The sequence below is a fragment of the Electrophorus electricus genome, chromosome 5 (genome assembly GCF_013358815.1).
Source record: "Electrophorus electricus isolate fEleEle1 chromosome 5, fEleEle1.pri, whole genome shotgun sequence".
Taxonomy (NCBI): domain Eukaryota; kingdom Metazoa; phylum Chordata; class Actinopteri; order Gymnotiformes; family Gymnotidae; genus Electrophorus; species Electrophorus electricus.
The window spans coordinates 6,482,176-6,505,389 of NC_049539.1; the positions used below are offsets into that span (position 1 = coordinate 6,482,176).

Consider the following 23,214-nt stretch of genomic DNA (forward strand, 5'->3'; position numbering starts at 1 on the left):
GAATGATACCTAATTTTAATTACTTTCAACCTTTTTTATACAGGTTTCGGGCAAACTGGAAGATGCATTCGCTAGTAATAATGTTATTTCAGCCGTCATGGTTATTACTGAGGAGAAGTCTTCCACGTCTCTGGTCGAACGGCTGGATGAAGTTGCAACCAGGGTATCTGATTCAATAATCGTTATGTAAAGACCGTTTTAAGATCCCATATGTTGACACGCGTACCATATTGCAAATGTCATCCCTTATTCTGAATGACCTGGTACTGTAATCATGCCAGGCTGTATATTTGATTGCACTTAAAACGGATTGTCAATTGTTAAGATGGATTGTGCTTGTCTGTTTTGCTGCTGCATGTATGGCCTACTGTGGAAAAAAAAAAGTGGACAACCTTTTAGCTTTAAAATGAAGATATGCTTTTTACAAACTTAACCTTTACCCACAACTCGCGTATTTCAAAATTTGCCTATAAGGGGTATCAACTGAATCTGAATTTGCGAGTTGTGACAGTAGCCTATGTGAGCTCTCTGTCTCAAAGTCGTGAAAATGCTTCTAGCATCACTGGCATGCCATGTCTTGGATTGTACTATGTATGTTGTTTCCGTACGTGTGCAATTAGACTGTGGATAATTGAAAGAAGTTTCGCTTCTGAGGTTGATATTTGTGTAACGAACCCTTTTGTAAAATGGAAGGGGCTGACTTCTTGAAGTAAGTTCGATAGCAAAATGTTTTATTTTTATTTGAGGTTAAAAGTGAGTTAAAGACTAGATTAACTGTGTAAAATAAGGGAGTCACGACCTGTAAACAAATTTACCAATTCTAAGTCTATAAGAGAAATAACAGGACAAGTTTTAAATGAATACTTTGACTGTTGCCAGTCGATACATACACCTGAAGTCTGAAGATGTTGCCACGCCTTGTTTACCAAGGCAAATTACCTCACAAAATCACATCTCGTGGAAGATGCACCTGAGGCTCCACATGAGTTTGATGAGATGTGAATCGTCCGTTTTCCCGGAAGAACTTTGCTCTTATGCAAACGCTGAGAATCGTCTGAGAGTGAACCGAGTGTCGAGGACATTCCGGGAAGGATGCGCCTTTAATATGCCATCGAGATTTGCTTGCAAACAAGTGGATACATTGCTTCATAAAGTTAAACTCCTGCAGAACTTAATTTATGTTGGGAGGTGTGGTGTGTTTGTTTGTTTGTTTTTTGGTTGTTTGTTTGTTTTGTTTTTGTGTGTTAACTAACTCTCCCCCTTCCCTCCCCCAGGAATTGCATAAAAATGAATTCAAAAACGTTACACTGCTATTACAAGCAATTGGACAGTTAATCTCCAGAGATACAGATTGCATCAACACACTTGTTCATCAAGGTATTGTAATAAAGATAAGTATCCTGTCTAACTGATTTGATACTGTACAGAACATGGATAACCCGGCATGCTCATTATCTCTGGCCCCCAACACACCCCTATCCTTGAGGCAGACATGGGTGTGTAGGGAGGTGGGACACTAGCTGGAAGTCCCACACGACTGAGGCCTTAAACTGCCCTGTAGTTATAGAGGGTAATATTGTGGGTCTGGAATAATATTTATGTATTTGTAATATAGATAACGGCGATTAAATATGCACACTGTCACGGGTAATATAATGCCCGTTGTCGGGGTAACCCTGTTTCTTTTGAATTGCACATGCTGAACTGGTTTGAGAGGGTCTCGGACTATCTGAAGACACAGACGAAACCAACCAAGTCACCGGTGCTGCTTATGGAAGTGTTCTATGAAGTGTCCATGGTGATGTACCTCCATGTCAGCATAGAGCCAAAACTGTTTCCAGTTTTGTTCACCACTTCATAACGGTGTTCTCTACTAGTTGATGTCAGAAGCCAAAGATTAATCACATTTTCTATTCTCTTTCAGGGTCTTTGCCAGTGCAATGTTGAAGGTGCCCACAATATTTTTAGTGTATGCATTACTGTGATTGGTAGAAATTTCCACAGTGTTAATTTACTGTTTGTTTGTCTATGTTGCAGGCAGCAATAAAATTTTGGAAATCCTTATGCTGAGGTTTGGCGCTGTTGTGATAGACCAAGAAGTGACTTTTAATCTGCGCCTTGAGGTAGGTCCACAGTGAGAGAAACAAACTGCTGTAATTTAGATCTGTAATCTAAATTAAGTTTCCTTTGAGTTCAGTCTCCTTCTCCCCAAACAGGCAATTAAAACAATCAACTCCATGTTGGACAATGCTTCTAAAGAGAGCCGGAAAAGACTTTGCCAGACCAATGATCATGACTTTTTGCTGTAAGTTATTACTTAGAAGCATGAACAAAACATGATCATTAAAGAAAGTGAGGCCTATTTACAAATGTATAAATGTACAGGTCAAACCATGCTGTAATGTTGATCATGATGGACAAGGTACTGCCATGTAAGCTAATAATGTTAGTATAGAGAAAATTGCATATGATTATGCACGATACCTGATATGCTGGTGCTGTTTGAGACCCAGTGTGATTTGTTTAAATGAAGATAGTTTGTGGCTTCTTTAGTTTTAAAAATGTGACGCTGAAAGGTTTCAATAAGTGGATGGCGTATGCTGCCTCCTAGTGGAATTGTCCTAGTACTACAGTTCTGCTGCCTTATCAGATTTATGCAAAAACCTTTGCAGTTTTTAATTTGATCTTCCTTTGTATACAGCAGTTTTTGTCCTGCTTTCTCTTTCAGAGAGGAGTTTGCAAAAGTGATGATCGATGTTGGTGGTAAATCAGTCTGCAACTATTTATTTATTTGTGTGTATGTTTATAGCACAACACTAAGATATCGTCAAGATAAATTGTTTAAATATTCATGTGGCACAGATTATGAAATGCAGGTGGCCATTTCTGAGGCACTCTGTCGACTGTCGCCAAAAAAACAAAGGGAGGAATTGGTGGGCAAGTGGTTTAGTTACAGAAGCTTTGCATCGGCATTCACAACGATAAGGGTGAAAGAGTTTGAAACGGTATGTTCATATAGCCATAAAGGCCCATCTTGATTTAAATTATGAATGAAATCATAATACAAGTCTAAAAAGGTAATTAACTGGAATCTTTTTTTATTTCTCCTCTCTTCCCCCCCCCCCCCCCCCCCCCCCGAATCCTATAACACCTTTTGTGCAAAGGACTGTAGGATATTTCTGAACAAACTCAATAGTTATTTTGGGGCCTCAAGAAGGTATCTGTACATTGCTATTACAATATATGCAATTGGCAATATTTGGTTTTATTTGTGAATGTAATTCACTTTCTCATTCTCTCACACACAGTGTGTTTTCATTTCCGTGCATTAGGGCATTTCTAGGCTTCAGCGAGGTAAGCCTGAAAGTAGGACTCTAGTTTACACTTAGCTTTTACATTCTCGTGCCTGTTTGTGGGGTATAGAAACACAAATATAATAGAAAAGCATTTTCTATTTTGCAAAAAGGAAGCGGAGTGCCAGAGTGTTTTCACGTGGCTCTGGTGTCCTTCTCAACACATGCATTTTACACTGCTTAGTTGTTCAAACCTGAGGATGAGCTGCTGCAGCAGTTTTGGGTGGACTTCAACGTTGGAACCTCCTGCATCAGCTTCTATGTGAATGACCCAGAAGTGCGTTCTAATCCAAATGATCTTCACCTGTTACATCAGTACCCTCTATTGGAGGGGGGGGAAAAAAAAAAAAAAAAAAGTTGCACCTTGTTTGGACTAAGTCAGTTCCACAGTCCCAGTCCTAACCTTTTGTAATGTTTCATGCAAGATTGCTCATGTGACTGTTTGACTTCCCAGTGATGAGGTCCTGATGGGTTTCATTTCTATGCAGGACTCTACCCAGTACTAACAGCCTTTCTGAGTAAACATTTACCTGTGGGAGGATCTCTGCCCAGTCATAAAAACTAGAAGAGGATTTTATATGGTCATGATTTTAAGTAGTTCTTTAGCAACTGTTTATTTAAGTTTCATCCATCTGTAGGGAACTCTGTGGGAGCTTATTCATCTGCCTAAAGAAGCCATCAGTACATATAGTCTTCAAGGTGAGGTTTAATTCAGACTAAAGCTTGAAGATCTCAAAGCCAGGTGAACATTTTGCCAAGAGGAAAAAAAATGAACAGGATAAACACATTTGGTTTTTTTAAGAGAAAAAAACACTAAAAAATAGTTTATCAAATATTGTTTTATGCTGCAAATTCTATTGTAATCTTATTTCTTAAAATGTCAGTGTACAGATTTGCATCTTATTTTGCATGAGAAATCTTATATAAATTTGTTAGGACACAACTCGAGTAAACAAGAAATGTTCACTCTCTCCCTCCAATTAGAAAGTGATGATCAGAAGACTTTGATCATTCACATGTCCCTTCCTGTCACTCATGGTGATGTCAGTGACAAAATGGTCCTGATCACATTCGATTCCCAACATGACATCCAGACTGCCTTGGAGAAAGTCTTTGTAAGAGAGAAATCGCCTGAAGCCCAGGTTTGTTGGCCTTCAGTTACACAAACGTGGCCGATACGTTAGTAGTATTTGCAATAGTTTGGTACTATAACTGAATATTACTCACTGTCATAATATAGCAATTGGTGTTCACACTGCTGGGTGGAAGTGGCCAAACTCAGTTTTGTTGATTTGGTTGTTTGGTTTTTAAACATCACACTTCATGGTGCAGGACAAGATTACTTCTGGTCTCACTGCTGGTGATCCCTCTTTAGAGCCCACACATCTCCCCACACAGTGACAACAATAGATGCTAAAACTGCACATACGGTATATAGATATTCTATGACCTATTAAAATGTTGGAAGTTAATGTTTTGGAACATCTTATTTGTAGCATGTGGCATCACTTGGGGAAGACTCAGGTGTGTTGAATCTCAGACATGATCCATGAGCATCATTTCATATCCCACCTGCTGCTTTACTGATTTTGTATGTCAATGTGTACAATTTCTTCTATTAGGAGTTTCCACTACTCCAGCTGATGGTATGCAAATATCAAACAGGTACTGTTTTGATAATCTGCATTTCTAGAAGGAATTATGTTTTCTTATAATGGGCATTAAGATGTGTTTGAATGTCAAGGAATGGGAATGATTCTCAGTCTTATGAAGGTGTGTGTGTGTTTTCAGTTTTCTGGCATGTCATTTAAAAACCCATGGAACCTAAATCTGTGTTTTTCTCCTTAAGCTGATCTTGCTCTTCATGGCTCACACACTTCCAAAGTTCCCATGTTCCAAAGCTTAAGTAGCATAGCAGGTTGTGAGTCTGTAACTGAGATGTCAAGCAAGCACACACACTAGACCATCAGGACCACACCAAGACCTCTCAGATAGGGCTGATGAGCCAATTTAGTTGCTTTTTCAGCACTGATATTTTTGTTTTGGTTTTATTGAAAATCTGCAGAATATTTATTAACACACTCTAGTATCATATAAATGTGTTAGAATAATTTAAGGTGTTCCCTGGGTCTTTAAATGATTTGGACTTTTTACATGTTTAACATCCATGACTGTTGCATTTTTCTTCTTTTAGCTCTCCTGTTGCAGTGACTAAAGGAAAAAATCAAGTAAAGACTTATTCTAACTGGACATCATTTATGGACATGGATGGCTGGCTGGATAGAAAAATTGGATCTGTTTCTGTATCTTTTTTTTTTTTCCCTTTTCCCCCTAGGTTTCTTTTGTTCTTCAGAGTGGACCAGGAAAACTTCCCTCACCCAAGTGAGCTTGTATCTGCACAGATATATCTGCACTCTATCTTTAAGAGCATCACCACAGCATTTGTATTCATTTGTACAGAAGCAGACTTGCACCAGTGGAAGATCCTTTTTGTCTAAGAAACAGCTCAGACACAGAGGTAAGTTGACACTCTTGCATGTCTGTGTGTGCTGGTCATACACACAATATTCTGCCCAATATGCAAAGAATCCCACTGATTCTGAAACTGTTAAATCTGCATTTGATTGGTGCACCTGCCCCTCACTTGCTTGGACAGGCTATAATGACTTTTTGGCCCATGTAGTCAATATTCCTCATTAGTTAAAATCATCAGCATGAAAACAGTTATTACAATTCTCAAGATGGATATAGACAGAATAGTCAACTCTAGTTTTTGTCATCAGAATGTTAAATCTAATCTTAAAAAAAGCTCAGGAAACTGATGAGTCTGCCTTACTACATGTTAATGAACATTTATAGGCTCATCTTTGCGCTTTCTGTCCTCTTTATTGAGGATAGGATTCTCTTCCTAATTCACTGCTAGCCTGTTTTTTTTTCCAATGTGCAGAGTGGCTATGCTAAGTTGTTCAACTAACAACAAGTAAGGAATCACATACTCCGCTTATATGCAATATTTACTGACATAATGTTTACTTTCATGAGAGTGCTTGTTTTCAGAGGTGCTATGCTGAGCGAGTGGATGTGTATATGACTGTCTCAGGTCACCGTTTCAGAAACTCTGAAAAACACGTTTCTCACTGATGTGTCAGAGAGGTCATGTGACAGGAAGTCAAAGACTATAACGTTCATGGCTGCTTTATGGAGGTACCAGGTCAGTGGGGTTTGGTTATGTCTCCAGCTTTTAAAAAAAAAAAATGCTGCATCAAGAATTGCCTTAAGGATTTAACTTGCTTCCACAAACTGTGGAAGTAAGGAAAGTTCTTAAGGCAGTTATTGAGGCAAACCAAGTTGGAGACTTATCACTTTCACCACTTTCCTGATGATCAGTCTTGATACTGTGACACATGTATACTGCTGTTATCCAATCTTGGTTCTGAATTGTTCCTGTACTTCCCCCTGCTCTGGCACACCTGAATTAGCTCAAAGATGGATAATCCTCTTTACAACTGTAGCTGAGGAAAATGATCCTCAGCAGTTCTTTGGCTACTCAGTTGGGGGAGAGGAAAGATCAGTTATAGCCAAAAATCTCAGTCTGCTGCAACTGACATGTCTGCTGCTCATGGCTGTTGAACTGGAGAAAAAAAAAAAAAAGATTTACCCATTTTCAAGCTGCTCGGAGCCCTTGGGTCTGCACAGCTGGTCTATTTTGTGGCCTTTGTTTTTGTGAAGTGGAGTAGTGATTCATAACAGGCAAAGAAGCTGAGCCTTCTCACATTCTGGCCCTAATTAAACTTAACTCTTTATGATTGTATAAAGAAATCCTCAACTTTTATGTACCTCATGTTAGAAAAATGTTTTGCATTTTTCTTTCCCCAGTATGGTAAGCAGAGACTAACAAAATCACAGTAGCATAAACTAAACTGGAAGAGGAGGATGAGAACCTAATGACCTTTTCTAGAATGTAAACTGTCCAATCAGAATCAAGATGGAAATTGTAGAACATTATTCATGTCTCTCAAAATGCTATTAAGACACTAAAAAGTTCTAATGGGGGCAACGTTAAATTTCCATCCTTTTATAATGATAAACAGTCATATTTGGGTACTATAATGTTGGCTACATAGGGTCGTCTTGTGAACCAATTAGCTTTGAGAGACACTCAATGCGTCTTGGCATTAGATCTTTTGCATTCACAATTAAGCCTGGCTAACATGGCTGTGAACAACATTTGCTGAAAATGACTTAACAATGTCAACTGTGTGGCATTGTGTTATTGACTTTTGAAGTTGCTGGAAGGGGCCCATTTCATTTGCTAAGTATACTGATCCTGTCTGGTTAGATAACCAAAATGGCTTTGATGAATATTCATTCACATATCCATGTTCCCCCACTATTTTGCTCTTGGTCTGCCATTGTTGTTGGGATTCTGTATAAGCATAACCTCAAGATTAACTGTTTGATAATTAAGTGGCATCTTTGTTGTCTAGGTGGTGCGGGCCAAAGCTGTCATCTTTGGGTTGCCTCTCTCCTCTAATGGGTAGGAAAGATCATGTTGAACCCATACCAGGCTTACACTCAGACAAGCCAGCAGAACACAGACTATGAAGATAGTTAATCCTTTTCTCATATCTATAGTGTTACTGGTGAATTGGTCCAACCCTTAATTCTCTAATGTATCACATCTGGCTGAAATGAATACAGTATGTGGGTATGGGTTGCTTTCTACTTTTTACACAAAGCTTTATGACCTTGCACTAAATGACTTGCAGTGGTTGTGAATTTGTCTTAATTAGGTCTGGTGGCTCTGTTAAGTCCCTTCCTGTTGGTGTGGAACAAGTGAAATCTGCACAAAAGGTGAGTTAAAATCCATTATGGGTCTGTTTGAGAGAGAGACACTAGCGGTGTTCCTTTTTTTTAAGAATGCAAACCCTCTGGAATAGTTGAAAACCTTGGATAATTTCTCACTGCCATTATATTCAGAGGAAACTGAGGATGTTTCACTCCGAGAGTGACACCTACGTGCTGCCCAGCGAGAGACGTCCCTCTAGAGATGCACCTCATGCTGATTATACTCGCAAGAGGCCACGACAGAAGATTAAACTCAAAGGTGACCACACAGCTCACTCACCTATGGCATTGGTTCACAATACTGTGCCAGATGTTTGGTAATACTTCTGATTCTTTGCCTCAGGTAATTATTATTATTCTGGGTTTTTGGGGGGTTTTTTGGAGTAAGGGAAGAAAAAGCCAAATATTTCATTTGTGGGGTATAGGCCACTAGTAGTTCGAGATATACAATGTTTAATTTTCCCACTTTTTTGCAGTTCTTCCACTTTCCTCACCCAGCAGTATGGAAGAAGAGTACTTCAAGGTATCCTATTATTTTTATAATGAGCCACTCTAAAAGCCAGGGTTGTTGGGCTTGTTGATCATAAACTCTTCTTTAAATCTTTCACTTTAAGAACTCCTTTAATGATGCAAGATTAAGAAATCATTTTAAATCAATTGTTCTTAATATATAATTTCCATTTAAATGTATGGAAATTATAGAACATGTTTATCTATGTAACAACTATTTCATGTGAATAACTTTTTAAATTGCCACTGTGTGTGAAAGTTCCTCTATAAATAAACTTGCCTTGCTTTGCCACACACAATTCTGACTGATGTGACTAAATGGTGATTAGGAATCAACCCGCAGACACAGACTACTGGAACAAAAGAGGGCTGAAGGTGTGGTAGGAGAGCATGATGGCAAAGCTAAACTCCAGAATCTAGACCTCTTGCACCCAGACAGAGAGATCACCGCGGATTCAGGCATGTCATAGAAGATCTGCAGGCAGCAGTGGCTTGCTCATCAGTGATTATGGCTCTACCTTAGTTATTAAGATATTTAGGAAACTGAAATTACTCATACCGAAACTATTTCAAATCTGTACACCATGATGTCTATTATGAGCTGATAAATTCCGCTTCAATGTTCATGCCCTCTGTCTCTTTTCTCTTCAGGCTTTCAAGACAAGACTGTATCTGAAGATACCTTTTTTGCAGATGAGGAACGTGATGTGTTTACAGAGGTACATTGCTTTCAGCTCATTTAATATCTGCATACCTAAATTTCCTGATACACATGTCAGTATTTTTTAACCTTGATATAAATGCAAAGTATTATGGAATATTTGACCTAAAAAAAATCCAGAAAAGCCACTTTTTTTTTTTCAGACACATGATTTATGCAAAGAGCCACCTCCAAGGAAAACACCCCTGGAATCATCGACAGGTAGGTATTTGTGTCTAATCGTATGCTTCACATTTCACCTTCAAAACCTGAAGTTGAAAAATAGTATTTGGGAATGACTGACACAACAGAGTTGTGTGTGGAAACCGAGATGACCGAAATGCAGCCAGAGGGAGAAGAACTGCCACCCTTTTCCACACTCAAGCCCAGAAGACTGTTCCCCTCTACTTCAATGGAGAGTGCAACAGGTGGGGCAAGTTCATCTATACCTTGGCAGCTTGGTTAAAGAATGGAACATAAGGCACAAGTCCACTAGGGGGAGTTTCAAACCATAAATTCCTGGTGAATGTTCCTCATTAATTTTGAGTCCTCAGCCCTGCTGAACATCAAAGTTTAATATGCACCAACTAGCAAAAGTCTAGATTTGTTGTTGGATATAACATCACAAACCCAGATCTTGTGAGCTGTGGGCTGGGTTTATGTAGGTAGCAGCTGACTCCTATATAACCACTGTATCACCAAATATGACCTTTGGTGAACCTGAAAGGAATGTGGGTGTGGATTTGTACAGAAACAGTGACCCAAGCATTGGTGGAGGATGAAGAATCTGAGACGGAGTTGGGTTCTGGAGTCATTGCTGCTTTTGATACCTTCAAGGCTCAGCTAAGAGAACATTTCTCTGTAAGTTACCATCCTAGAAATGGCATGTTTGTGGGTGTGTACACCTCCATCATGCAGCGATTACTTGGACGTTGGCCCATTGTATGTTAAAATGCAAATTGGTCCTCTTCCATTTACAGTCCCGGTATAAGAAGATTGAAGCAAAGTCACTGAGATCTTTAACTGACTGTCAGGAAAATGTGAGCTCTCTCCTGCGAACAGTGCATGATCAAAGGTACAGTTTGATGTAAGGATTCATTTTCGAGTATGAGCTATTACCAAAGTTGGTGAATATTTGAATTGGTAATTCTTGTTTTTCCTGTGTGAAGACTTGTCCATTTAGATCACTTCCAGGACACGGTTGTGCAGCAGTTGGGACACTTGGAGCAGAACTGTCTTTCCCTCAAACACATTGAGCAGGAAACTGTGGTTTGTTTTACCTCCCTGATGCATCCTCTGTATTCTCAATATTTTTGATCTTGATTGGTAAAGAGAAAAACATTTCTTAAAAGGCCTCCTCTGGACTACATTTTGTAAGGATTCTTCGGTGTAGAAGCTTTTTTTTTCTTTTTTTAAGCTTTGGCTTGTGCAGGATGGATGACTTTCACCACATCTATTGATTTTGTTTGTATGCTGAATTTACCTTAATCCCATTTAACTGCCTCTTCATCTCTGTAATCCAGAGGTTCTGGCAGTCAGAGTCTGACAGAGTGAGATCTTTCTGTGACAGACAACATAAGCGGTACCTTTTGAAATAACCTACATTCACCTTGAAAAAATGGGCCTCACTGAAATCTAAGTAAAGCTATTAGAACATGTAGTTCTGCTATTATCTTTTTCTTCCAGGGTGGATTCTATAGAGGTACCAAAAGAAACTAGGCCAGTGCCACAGAGCTGCACAGAAGGAATGACCAGCGCTGTAAGCCAGTCTGCATGTCTCCAAATGTCCAGACGTTTGAGTGCAATGGCAGCCATTAATCTTTACCACCACCTTGTTTTCAGTCCTCAGATCTCTATGCCACCCTCTCCATGGCAACGCTAGGCAATAAGGTGGCAGTGGAGAGACAACAAAAGCCAAGCACTGTTCCAACCACCACTGCTACCTCCTAGGGACTTTCTCACTGTGGCACAGTACATTTTCTTTTTTTTTTTTCTTTGCTCCTTATATAACCTGAAGCATGGACACCTACACCACAGGGGGGGAAAGATTTGTGCTTTAAACTGGAAAATAAAAAACATCTGCACATTCAATAGGAGACATTTGTACATTTGTGGATTTCTAAGATGCTATTCCTCTTTTAGCTAAGCATGTTCCCCAGGAGAGGTTGCATTGACAACCCCATTGTTAAAATGCACATGCACTGCAAATTTTCACTGCATCAAGTGATTATAAACAAATTGGCATTAAAGACCACATGCATTGCCTATGAAACTTTAGCATTATTTAGCCAACAAGAGAAATATAACTAATTACATGAGTGATGGCTAAAGACTCACACTCAACAAAAATGAATCTACACATCAGCCTCTACCTTTGATCATGCACTGTTCACAGAAGAGAACTTTTTTTTTTTTTTTTTTCTTTCTGGAAGTCAAAGATCTGTGACTTTGCTTCAAACATCTTACACCTGGACTGTAAATGGAAGAGGACCAATTTGCATTTTATTGTTCAATGGGCTAATGACCTAGAGAAGGGTTCCACCATAGTAGCTGCGTGATGGAGGTGTGTGTACCCCCAAACATGCCATTTCTAGGTTGATAACTCGGAGAGAAATGTTCTTAGCTGAAACATGGTGCTATTATAAGCACCATGATTCCAGAACCCAACTCCGTCTCAGATTCATCTTCCATCAATGCTTGGGTCACTGTTTCTGTACAAATCCACACCCACCTTCCTTTCAGTTAGTTCCAAGGACACATCCTCCGAGACATTTAGTTCATTCAAAAAATATGAATGCTTTGCTAAAAGCTCAAATTGTTTCACCGGATCGCTAGGAAAGCGGGAACATACACTGAAGCCTATTTTTGTCTTGGCCGCCCAAAACGCCCGCGCAAAAACTTTCACAGATGAAGGCGACGGTTAACTGAAGTCACTGCCGACTCCTTATTGAGACTCTAAAAGCAAAGATGAAATCCACCGTAATCGTCAGTTGGAGTTAAAAACAGACCAGATGTAAGATTTATGTAATTGGAGGGTATAGGGACATGAACAGTTTAATGTAGGCTAGGTCTAACATTTATGCTGGTAGATCTTTAATTTGCTCAGATTTCAAAAGTTTTTAAGGTTAGTGACCACTGCCCTAGACATACATGCATTAGGAGACGTGATTGACCACTATAATTAAACCGCGAGGTAATGGCGCGAACAAAATGCAATCTGTTTACAACCGCAAATGTGTTTTATTATTTTGAGTGGTAAAAGAAAACAGACCTGTCTGACAACTCCTTTGTTTTAAGTTAACCAAAGCAATTGCTTGTTGGAGATCAACCACCACTGAGACGCTTTCTTTTAAGGAAAGCTGATATTTGAGGGTTCGGGTGCTGCTACAGAGTGGACCAAACCACTGTGACGCATATGAAGGGAGGATGAAATCGTTCAAAGCTTAAAAACAAATCGTTTTGCATATATCATTAGCACAGGTTAATACAATGTATATTTCTAGTAATTTAAATTTCTATATTTATTTTCACAATTATATATTGAGGGACATCTCTTCGTTCTTCTCAGGAAGAGGAATCAGGAACCCCCCCCCCCCTTCCCTATGTAATTTCTGCTCCCGAGTAAAGTCACTAATTACGGCAGCCCAAGTTCAAGCACTAAATACTGGTTCTCTTGAAGCAGGGATGTCGCTAAGCAAAGAAGACCCAAGATGTAGACTGTAAAAAGCAGTTTGTGAGACAATCCAGCACCTAGTAGCAGGATGTAACATGCTGGCAGGGAAAGAGAAACAACCAAGAGACAGGGATCACATACAGAAAGAAATGCAAGGCATTTGAGCAGGACACTCCTGAGTCTGAATGGGGGGAACCTTATAGAATGGTGGAGAACAACAAGGCTGATATCCTGTTGGACCTCCAGATCCAGACAGATAAAAGGTATTGGCATACCAACCAGACATCGTGATGATGGACATTATACAGAAAACAGCAGTAGTATGGTGGCAGTCCTAAGTAATGGAAACATCCAAAGGAAGGAATATGAGAAGTTGGAAAATATGTCCTTTTCAGCTGGAGCTACCCAATTACACACTGATATACACAACACTACACTCCACCCCATTTATTTGCATCTGTGGTGTCTTGGTCTGGCAGATTGTATGAGTACATGAGCACATGCATAAAACTGTTCAGTGTAGGCCCAAAGAAACCTGTACAAACACCAGTGGCCTCAGTCTTGTTGAATTATTTTAATAGAGGTTCAAATGTTATGAGATGTGTAGGTGTGGGAAACACTACACTGTACAATCCTATAGACTGGATTGGTGCCTGGAAACTCTGCTTTAGACTTTTCAGTCTACTGCTAATATAATTACAGTGACTGATTAAATGAATTAATTTTCCCCTGTGTAAATTTATGTAAAACTTGCATAAATTCAAATGAGAGGCTATGTACAGTTTACATAAAGAAATGTTGCTACTATTGTTAAGACTTTTTTTCTCAATTTAAATATATGTTTTACCTTATTTGTATAATCAGACCCCAACATACTGTGACACCATCACTTGCCCCAGAAAGACATGGCCCTTTGCTATTGCCCTTTCCTCCTTTGCCCTCCAGGTGAGGACACACCACCTGATATTAAACATAGAGGCATGGTGGTACACATGCAAGAAGGTGATCTGGTTGTGTGTCTTCCTCATCACAAAGAATAATCATCTTGGAGAAATAATACCACCACAACAAGTTCACTACCTGGCCAGAAGAGAGACAGTTTAGCCAAGTTTAGCCAAGGCCTCTGCAATGCACCATAATAAAAGCTCTTGACTGCCTACTCTATCTGTGTATCTTAGTTTATTGTAGCTTCTAACTCTCTACCTTTGGACCAGTTTTTCAGTGGAGGAGAGAGCAATAGTGCATTATTGTCTTACTGTTATATGAGAAGTCTTTCAGGTTGCATGTCTCATGTCTTGCTGTCATGATACTGACAAGAGAGCAGGTTTAGGTCATAGGGCGTGTGCTGCCGTGCATTTAGAGCGGACTGAATGCAGAGTTTAAGATCTGTGCTCAAGTAGCAAGAGGCAGAGATACCAGTGAACCTTCTCCACACATTTTACATAAGTTGTGATTTGAGTTCACAACATATGCAGGCACTGGGATACATCTCATTTACCAGCTCATTTGTTAGCATGCCTTTACATATAGCCAAAAGATCTTTTTTCTTTACCACATCTTCTTTCTGCTTTACTAATGCTTAATGCATTTTTTACATGTGCTAAATGAGGTGGCATAAGCCTTCAGATAATGCATTTTAAGAGTTCTCTGAGTATATTTTGTAATTGTAAAACATATAGGTATATATCAGAAAAGTAATGAATGACAGCATTATAAAGAGGCAGGTATAATGAAAACAGAATGCAAACAGCCTGCAGCATGGCACGCACTGCGATGCAATATGAAACGAGCATCATGTGAGCTGAGCACTGAAATTATGCACTGGAAGTGAACCAGACAGCACAAACATGTCACAGCCACAGAATGTCTCATGCTGGCATCCCTCATGCTCATGAACCCAGAGCAGAGAACTCAAGCATGGGTCACTACCGCAGTTGAACTCTGACAGAGCAAGTGCTAATTCAGTCATCTCCAATAAAAAAAGGTCATATTCAGATGTAGTAAAAACTCTGCCAAAAACCATTGAAGGATTTCTCAGCTACCTGGGTACCTTAAGATGAATAAGCCAAAAGAAAAGGCTGTCCAATGGGAGAAGTGAGGTGCAAACCCTAATCTATGGTTATACATAGATAAATGAGCATAGAAAAATGAGAAATCTTCCTTCCTGAACAATTTTGCTTCATGAAACATCCCTGTTTTAGGTGTAATTCCACTTCTCATTTACAAAGTAAAAAGTAAAGTATTAACAAAGTAAATCCTTTAGTAATAAAGTTCAATGTCTTTCAGGTGATAGCCTGCTTACCAGGATACTGAAATTATCTACCCCACACACACACACACACACACACACATGAATAGGCAACCAATGAGACAAACTTTCTGTACAATAATTGCCAAAGATCCCGGTGCCAAAAAATGTTTAGAAACATGAACGAATGGATGCCTTTTACTGTCATTGTATATTGATACAAAACTGGTTCTTCAACTCCTTAGAAACAAAACACAGACACAGTCACATAATCATATCATATATCATAATCATAATCATATATATATATATATATATATATATATATATATATATATATATATATACACAATATACACAAACACAGACACAGTCACATAATCATATATATATATATATATATATGATTATATGACTGTGGCTGTGTATGTATATATATATATATATATATATATATACATATATATATATATATATATATATATATATATATATAGAGAGAGAGAGAGAGAGAGAGAGAGAGAGAGAGAGAGATATTTTAACCACTCACATTAATAAAAACACATATCAATAAAAATATTTGCACTTAAAGAAGAATATTTCTTGATAAAATATTTGCAAACTATTTACACGTAACATACTTTATGCAATGACTATTTACACTTAATGTACTTTAAACTGTTGTTATCAGAAGGGAGGGGGGCGCAGAATAATATTTGCTTAGTTCAGCAGTGGCAGTAGGGAAAAAGCTGCTTTTCAGTCTGGTAGTGCAACTCCCTATACATGTTAAGCCCTATACCACCTTCCAAACGCCTTTTGAAGATGCCCTCTAGTGTGGGCAGGGATCGTCAAATTACTTTTTAATTATTTACTTATTTTGTTTGTAAGTAAGTACAAATGTGATGATAACCATGCTCCATCCAGCGTGTGCCACACCCACCCTATTTTCTCTCCTCTTTCTATTTTGTTAGGAAGTTAGAGAAGAAATGCTTTAATTTGTATTGTTAATTTTCTTTGGGAAGTGAGCATCCTGGGGGTTTATAGATTGTTTGTTTTATTAAATGCCTTGTTTGATTTTTTTTTTTTTTTTTTTTTTTTTTTTTTAATGTACAGTTTTTGATGATAAAATGTTTAAACCTTCTGGGGTTTGTTGCATATCGATGAGTATCTCTCTTCTTTTATGTTGCATCCTTTCCAGGTCCTAGATTATCAAGACCGAAAGGCAAGACCAAGAGTACACTTGCCTTACTCTCACCTTCTCAATCCAAAACTTAGTAAGCTTGATCACAAATGGTTTTCATAAACTCATAATGAATGAATATTTGACAAAACAGTATAATTAGGCCATATCAAACACTTAAAGGAGCACTGCCCTAAATTAAAGAAAATGAGAGTTCAGGCCAGAAATAAAATGGAGGGTGGAGAATCAGCTAACCTGAGTGCCAGTGCTTTGGGAATGCATTTTGCTCATCCTCAGCTGAAATACAGCTGATGTTTGGGCCCAAATTTCATCATTTTATGTTCAGGCTTCGGCTTGGTGCAGAGACAAACATATTCAAGGTAATCTGGTCAAGAACAGAAGTTGAATGCATAGCACCTATTCTACACTGGATGAAGAAAGAACCACAAGTAGGTAAACTGGGTGGAAGTGATTCTGGGTATATTTCAGAGAAAGTGTAACATCAGCTGTTCAGACAGCCAAATCCTTATTAATCAGCACAATTATTAACTACATTGTTCTAGAATTCTGATAGATCAAGTGGTATTGTGAAAACTGACACCCACTAATCATCAGTTCTGGTCAAATGTTAGAATTGCAAGTGAAATAGATAGCATACATACATGGAGGTAAAATGCAAACATTTTTGCTGAGAACAATAAATGAATAAAAGCTCAAATTAGGGTAAACACCATTAAGCAGGAACATGATGTATGCACAGGACCAGAACTACGTTTCTTAACATGAATAGTTTGGCTTCCAATAGCATCTGTTGCACAATTGGAATACTGCAGACTCTGGGCAATATTCAGGCAATTTAACAAAGTTGAAAGAAGCCAGACATAAGGCTTCTTTTACAGCCAAATCAAGGTCTCATTTATAATATGGCAGCATTATTATGACCCAACAATTGTGTTTCTGAGGGCTGGTGCATTTATTCATTTTTATTTCAGATTTTTTGTCCTGCTCTTTCTGGTCTGGCCATAGTGTAGGACCCGAGCTAGGAGTAGTCTAATTGATTGTTGTAGATGATGATCCAGTGGTGAAGCCATTTCTTTTCTATAGAGCACTTTTACAGGAGATGGATAATTTCAACACTGTTGCTGGTTTTGCTATACCTTACTATGACATGCTATAAGATAACCAAGTGTGAGAACACAGAAGAAATAAATCTTTTGCCATCTTATTTGCAGCTGGGGTGTTTGGTCTGGCAGTTGGGTTGGTCTTTTTTTATGTACAACCTTTATGTTAACTCGTAAGACCTTTACACATACATATATATAGATATAGACCCTGCACTTGAATATATTGATACCAGTATAAAAAGCCACAACCCCACATTCATATTTACAAACATTTGACTATGGCAGATAACTTATCTTAAATCCCAAGCATGTAAACCATGCTTTAATTTTTTAAGTAGTCAGCTATGACGTGGTTCAATTTGCAGAGTTATTTTGACAACAATTAATTACAAGCCTTTATGAACCATGAGTCCTCTTATCATCCATTCACATAAGGCCAAAATCGGAGGTTTCACTGGGTAGAATTATACTGGGTAGAATTACACTGGGTAGAATTTTGTTCCAATGTACACAGTTTAATGGATATTTGTGAATAAGAGATGCTAAAGCCTGAATCAGGCACCTTTTCATACAGGAAGTCTTTGTGTGAATCATTCACATGTACATTTTGTGAACTTACTGCACCATCATGAGTATGAAATTTGCACATATTTTATAAAGAAGGCCCCGTTCAAAGTAGACAGCACAGTTTGTAAATATAGTAATAATGGAAATCAAATGCAATTTATCAACAATAAATGTAAAGGGTTAAACATGTAGGATATGAATTTAAAAAAAATTCTGTTTCATAATGGTTTTAGATTCAGTCTGATCATGTGATATTTGCATGAAAGAGCATCTGAATGTGTATAAAAATGCATGAAGACTGCATACTAGTTACATGTAACATGCAAAATAAATTTTGAATACTACTGCAAGGCACTATTTTTATGAATGATCTACGAAGTGCTTATGAAATCCATAACTTTAGCATACATTCAGCTCTTCTTCACAATAACTCTACTATAAAAAAGAACTGAGCTCTAAGACAGAATTAATTTGTTGTCATATTTGGGTTATCAGTGAATGACTTCTGACGACAAAGTCAAGTGTTTCTTAAAACTTGGTCAAGGGAAAAAAGCATAAGCAGTTTTGCAACTTAATTAGACAAATGTAGGTTTGAGCACTGAGATAAAAAATCAGTATGGTGATTTGAGCATAGTAAGAATACATAGATTCTAATCAATGCATCAATTCTAAAGGCTACGGTGTGATTCTGTCGGCTACATATATAATCCAAATTGTAAAGCTACATTAAATGTTTGTCCTTTAAAGATCCTATTATGTTCAGTGAACTGAACAATAGTGATGTCTGTCTACAAGCATATTGCTTGATCCTTGTATGTGCAGAATACTGATTGTGTAATATTCAGAGGAATTGTACTGCACTGTATCTTATCATTTAAAATAACCCATTTTTGCCTTACAAATAAAAATCATTTTGCATCGTAATCAAGCTTATAATTTACACTAGTTTAAAGTATGGATGGATATTTTTTTGCAGGCTTCCAATAACAGATATTCATTTTACATAATGCCCAGGCCATTGAGTGAGCCCGTTCTACGCAGAAGTGCAGTACAGCGCTCGTCTCCGAGCAAAAACAAAACAAAACAAAAACATAAACAAAACAACTATATAAAATGGAGGTAATTAAAAACACACACTCTATACAAAAACACAATTACAGAATAATTACGGAGAATTATCCCTGCTATCAGATTAGTGTCTCAGCATAAATGGATTGAGAAAATGAATGTCGAAGAGTCATGCCATTATTGTAGCTTATGTTTGGCTCCGTTGAAGGAGGACGAGATGCCGTTCGCGTGACTTCGCGCCATTTCTTTGCCTTTGTCGTCTCTCACCGACTTTTTTCGGTACGTCTGCAAAAAAAAGTGATGTTTGATATTAAATTGCAAAAGTAGTCTGCAAAAGTGTCTTTTAGTATACACAGTAAAATGTCTCCGCTCGGTTTCAAAAGCCAAATTAATTAATGTTTGAATGCATCAAGGGCCATTTTCTAACTAGCTTTGTTTTGTATATTATAGACACTACAGATCAATGGTGGGTTAGCAGGTGAGTAATTAAAAATGTAATTTGCAGAAAACCGATGGTGTTCTTGTAACTTTCAGCTAATACACAGACCCTCTATTTCAGAAGTTCCTTACCTGCACGTAGAAGTTGACAAAGAGGATGACAAGTGTAAGCATGTAGCTAGACTGAAATAGCAGACAGCCCAGCGGGAATCCACAGGGGAAAACCACTGCACTCAGTGTGTGTGTTATAGTCATTATAAATTGAACCTAAAAGGAAGAAACATGACAGGGAGAACAATACTCAGAGACAGCCAACTCTTTTACACATGAAATGGTATGGAATTAATGAAGTGAAATGTAGTTAAAAGAAAATTAAAAAGGGGTTTTTAAAGAGTGAAATAAGTGAGAAGAGACTCATCTTTTAAGATGATTTCAGTTAGGTGGAATTCAGAAACAAATTGGATTGAAGCTCTTGTACTGACCAGCTGGGCCTGTGTGAGGTAGCGTTTCCACCACAAGTACTTGTGCATGGAGGGGATAGTAGACAGGCCATAGTATGAGTACATCAGCACATGGATGAAACTGTTCAGCATCGGCCCAAAGAAACCTGTACAAACACCAGGACAAACAACAGTGCCCTCAGTCTTGGTCAATTATTCGAACAGAGGTTATCCTGTTATTATGAGATGTGTTGATATGGGGAGCATACTAAAATGGTTGATTAAGTGAATATCACTTTCCACTGTGTAAATTTGTGTAAAATCAACTGACAGGCAGTTTACAGTTTACATCAAGAAAAGCTACTATTGCTACTCTCAATTACTGGATTTATCAGACCATTATCCAACATAGTATGACACCTTCAGTTGTCCTGAAACACAAGGCTATTTACATTTGCCCATTCCTCCTTTGCCCTTGAAGTTCTGACTTACTCTGTCCACAGGGGATCCAGTTGAGGACGCACCACCAGATATTAAACATGGAGGCATGGTGGTACACATGCAAGAAGGTGATCTGATTGTTCTTCTTCCTCAGCACAAAGAAGATGGTGTCGAGAAATTCGATCAGCTTGGAGAAATAATACCACCACAAAACTTTTGCCACCTGCTCAGACGGGAGACAGTCAAAAGGAGCAAGGTATATATACACAAGTTTTGCCAAGGCCCCTACTTTACACCATAATAAAAGACTGACTCTTGACTGCCTTCACTATCTGTGTATCTTAACTTATTTTAGCTTCTATCGCTCTACCTTTGGACTGGCTTTTCAGTGGGAGGGTGAGCAGTAATGCATTATTGTCTTACTGTTATATGAGAAGTCTTTCTGTTTGCATGTCTCAGCTCTTGCTGTCATGATACTAACAAGAGAGCTGGCTGAGGTCATAGGGCGTGTGCCGCCGCGCATTTAGAGCGGACTGGAGTTTAAGATCTGTGCTCAAGTAGCAAGAGGTAGAGGTACCAGTGAACCTTCTCCACACCTTTCATATCAGTTGTGATTTGAAGCCACAAGCTTTCCAGGAACTGTGACTAATCTCTTACTACAGGGCAACCAGCATGCCATTAAATATAGCCAAAAGAACTTTATTCTTTTCTACATTTCTGCATCTTTTTTTCTTTACTTCTTTTCTCCATCTACTTTACTAATGCATAATGCATTTTTTTTACATGTCTGTTCTACAAATGGCTTTCAGATAATAAGTTTTAAGAGCTCTCTGTTTAAACAAAATGTTGTATTCGTAAAATATGTATGAATATATCAGAAAAGCAATGAATGACAGCATTATAAAGGGGCAGGCATAATGAAAACAGAATGCAAACGGTCTGCAGCATGGCATGCACTGCGATGCAATATGAAACGAGCATCATGTGAGCTGAGCACTGAAATTATGCACTGGAAGTGAACCAGACAGCACAAACATGTCACAGCCACGGAATGTCTCATGCTGGCATCCCTCATGCTCACGAACCCAGAGCAGAGAACTCAAGCACAGATCTATTGTGTCTACAGCACTGCAGAGTTTGTGGTGGCCCAACCTCCAGGACACCCGAGGTGAGTCTGGTGAGTTGAAGCAGGAAAAAAAAAAAAGCGTGCACTTTGTGGAAGGCCCCGCCCCCCCACTAGTTTCACTACCACCTGCATGAAAAAAGTTCCATTCTCATTCTCATCCATGACAGGAAATCCAAGCATTATTTAGCAGCAATTTAAACTGTCTGTCATTACATCCACATTCAGTACCTACCACTCGCTGTGGTAGATCAGTGTGGGTCACTAGTGCTGTTGAATTCTGACACAGCAAGCGCTAATTCAACCCTCTCAAATAAAAAAACAAATGTCACATTCAGATGTATTAAAAACTCTGTCAAAAATACCGAAGGATTTCTCAGCTACCTGGGTACCTTAAGCCAAAAGAAAAGGCTGTCCAGTGGGAGAAGTGAGGCACAAACCCTACCTTTGGTTATGTATGGCTAAATGTGCAAAGAAAAATGAGAAATCTTCCTTCCTGAACAATTTTGCTTCATGAAATATCCCTGTTTTAGGTGTGATTCCACTTCCCATTTAGGTCATTAACAAAGTGCACTTTATCACTAAAGGATGTCCTTATTCCAATAACTTTGAATCACATAATTTTACATTTAAAGGAATATCCTTTTAAATACAAGTTCACCAAATCCAAAAATTTTCATGAAGGGAAGAACAGTGCATTATAGAAAGAATACTGGTTCACACTCACCCTGATGTCACCGTTTCCTGCTTCAAACAGGCCTTGACATTTCAGACGGTAGCCTGCTGACCAGGATGCTGAAATTAACTACCACACCATGCCACACACACAAACACATGTATAGGCAAAAAATTAGACAAATATTCTATACAATAATAGCCAAAGATCAAGAAGTATCAAAAAATGAAAAATGATTAGGAACATATGCAAGTAATGATACAAATGTGATGACAACCATGCTCAGGCCAATAAATGCCCCACCCTCCCCCTCCCCAGGGTGAATCCCTCACTCATACTTATCCACACACACAGACCACACACACCTCATACACAATTGCCTGCTGTACAGCACTGCATGGGTTTTGTGTATTTGCATATCTAGTGTATGCTTCTATTGCTTCTATTCACTTTGTGTGAGAATGAATAGTTTGGGAAGGGTAATATTTGGAAAATCACTTTTTCTCTCTGATCTGTTCTCATCTCACTTGATTAAGGAGGAAGGAAGACAAAGATAGCAATTGAAATTAAGAGAGAGGGTGAGAGGACAGACCAATATGCAAAATCAGGATGGCTCTTCCATTATTTTCTCTCAATTTTTTGTCTCTCTGATTAACTTTTTAAAGGCTTCATGTTAGTTCTCACCTCCACCAACATGTAGAATGATAGGATGGTTACTGAGAAGTTGTACAGTAGTAAGACATTCTTCAGTGAGTATGCTGGCCTGTTCTTCATATATTTTGGCCCCAGGTAGACTATGAGGAGGTAGATGAAGGTGAGGACCAG

At 38.5% G+C, this 23,214-nt stretch overlaps 2 protein-coding genes across 2 annotated transcripts in view; one reads left to right on the forward strand and one right to left on the reverse strand.

Moving 5' to 3' along the window:
* Positions 1 to 64: 64 nt before the first annotated feature.
* Positions 65 to 11,480, forward strand: sycp2l (synaptonemal complex protein 2-like). The gene is made up of 28 exons (XM_035526441.1): positions 65 to 163; positions 1,275 to 1,391; positions 1,697 to 1,798; positions 1,925 to 1,949; positions 2,038 to 2,123; positions 2,217 to 2,305; positions 2,729 to 2,763; positions 2,863 to 3,005; positions 3,165 to 3,217; positions 3,309 to 3,354; positions 3,538 to 3,630; positions 3,992 to 4,052; positions 4,338 to 4,495; positions 6,454 to 6,564; positions 7,841 to 7,890; positions 8,147 to 8,207; positions 8,334 to 8,460; positions 8,678 to 8,724; positions 9,041 to 9,170; positions 9,363 to 9,430; positions 9,576 to 9,633; positions 9,723 to 9,839; positions 10,163 to 10,272; positions 10,392 to 10,486; positions 10,581 to 10,680; positions 10,935 to 10,993; positions 11,098 to 11,170; positions 11,254 to 11,480. Exons 1-28 carry the CDS (start codon positions 98 to 100, stop codon positions 11,359 to 11,361), a joined length of 2,388 nt encoding a protein of 795 aa, XP_035382334.1. The 5' UTR covers positions 65 to 97; the 3' UTR covers positions 11,362 to 11,480.
* A 5,495-nt stretch (positions 11,481 to 16,975) lies between these two features.
* Positions 16,976 to 23,214, reverse strand: part of elovl2 (ELOVL fatty acid elongase 2) — a 10,131-nt gene continuing 3,892 nt past the window's right edge. The window contains exons 3-8 of the mRNA XM_027013627.2: positions 23,074 to 23,214; positions 22,441 to 22,518; positions 20,642 to 20,813; positions 20,192 to 20,316; positions 19,842 to 19,976; positions 16,976 to 19,556 (exon numbers count right to left, since the gene is read on the reverse strand). The exon at positions 23,074 to 23,214 is cut by the window's right edge and continues 47 nt beyond it. Coding sequence (XP_026869428.1) covers positions 19,449 to 19,556; positions 19,842 to 19,976; positions 20,192 to 20,316; positions 20,642 to 20,813; positions 22,441 to 22,518; positions 23,074 to 23,214 — 759 coding nt within the window. The 3' untranslated portion in view covers positions 16,976 to 19,448. The remainder of the gene's footprint in view (positions 19,557 to 19,841; positions 19,977 to 20,191; positions 20,317 to 20,641; positions 20,814 to 22,440; positions 22,519 to 23,073) is intronic.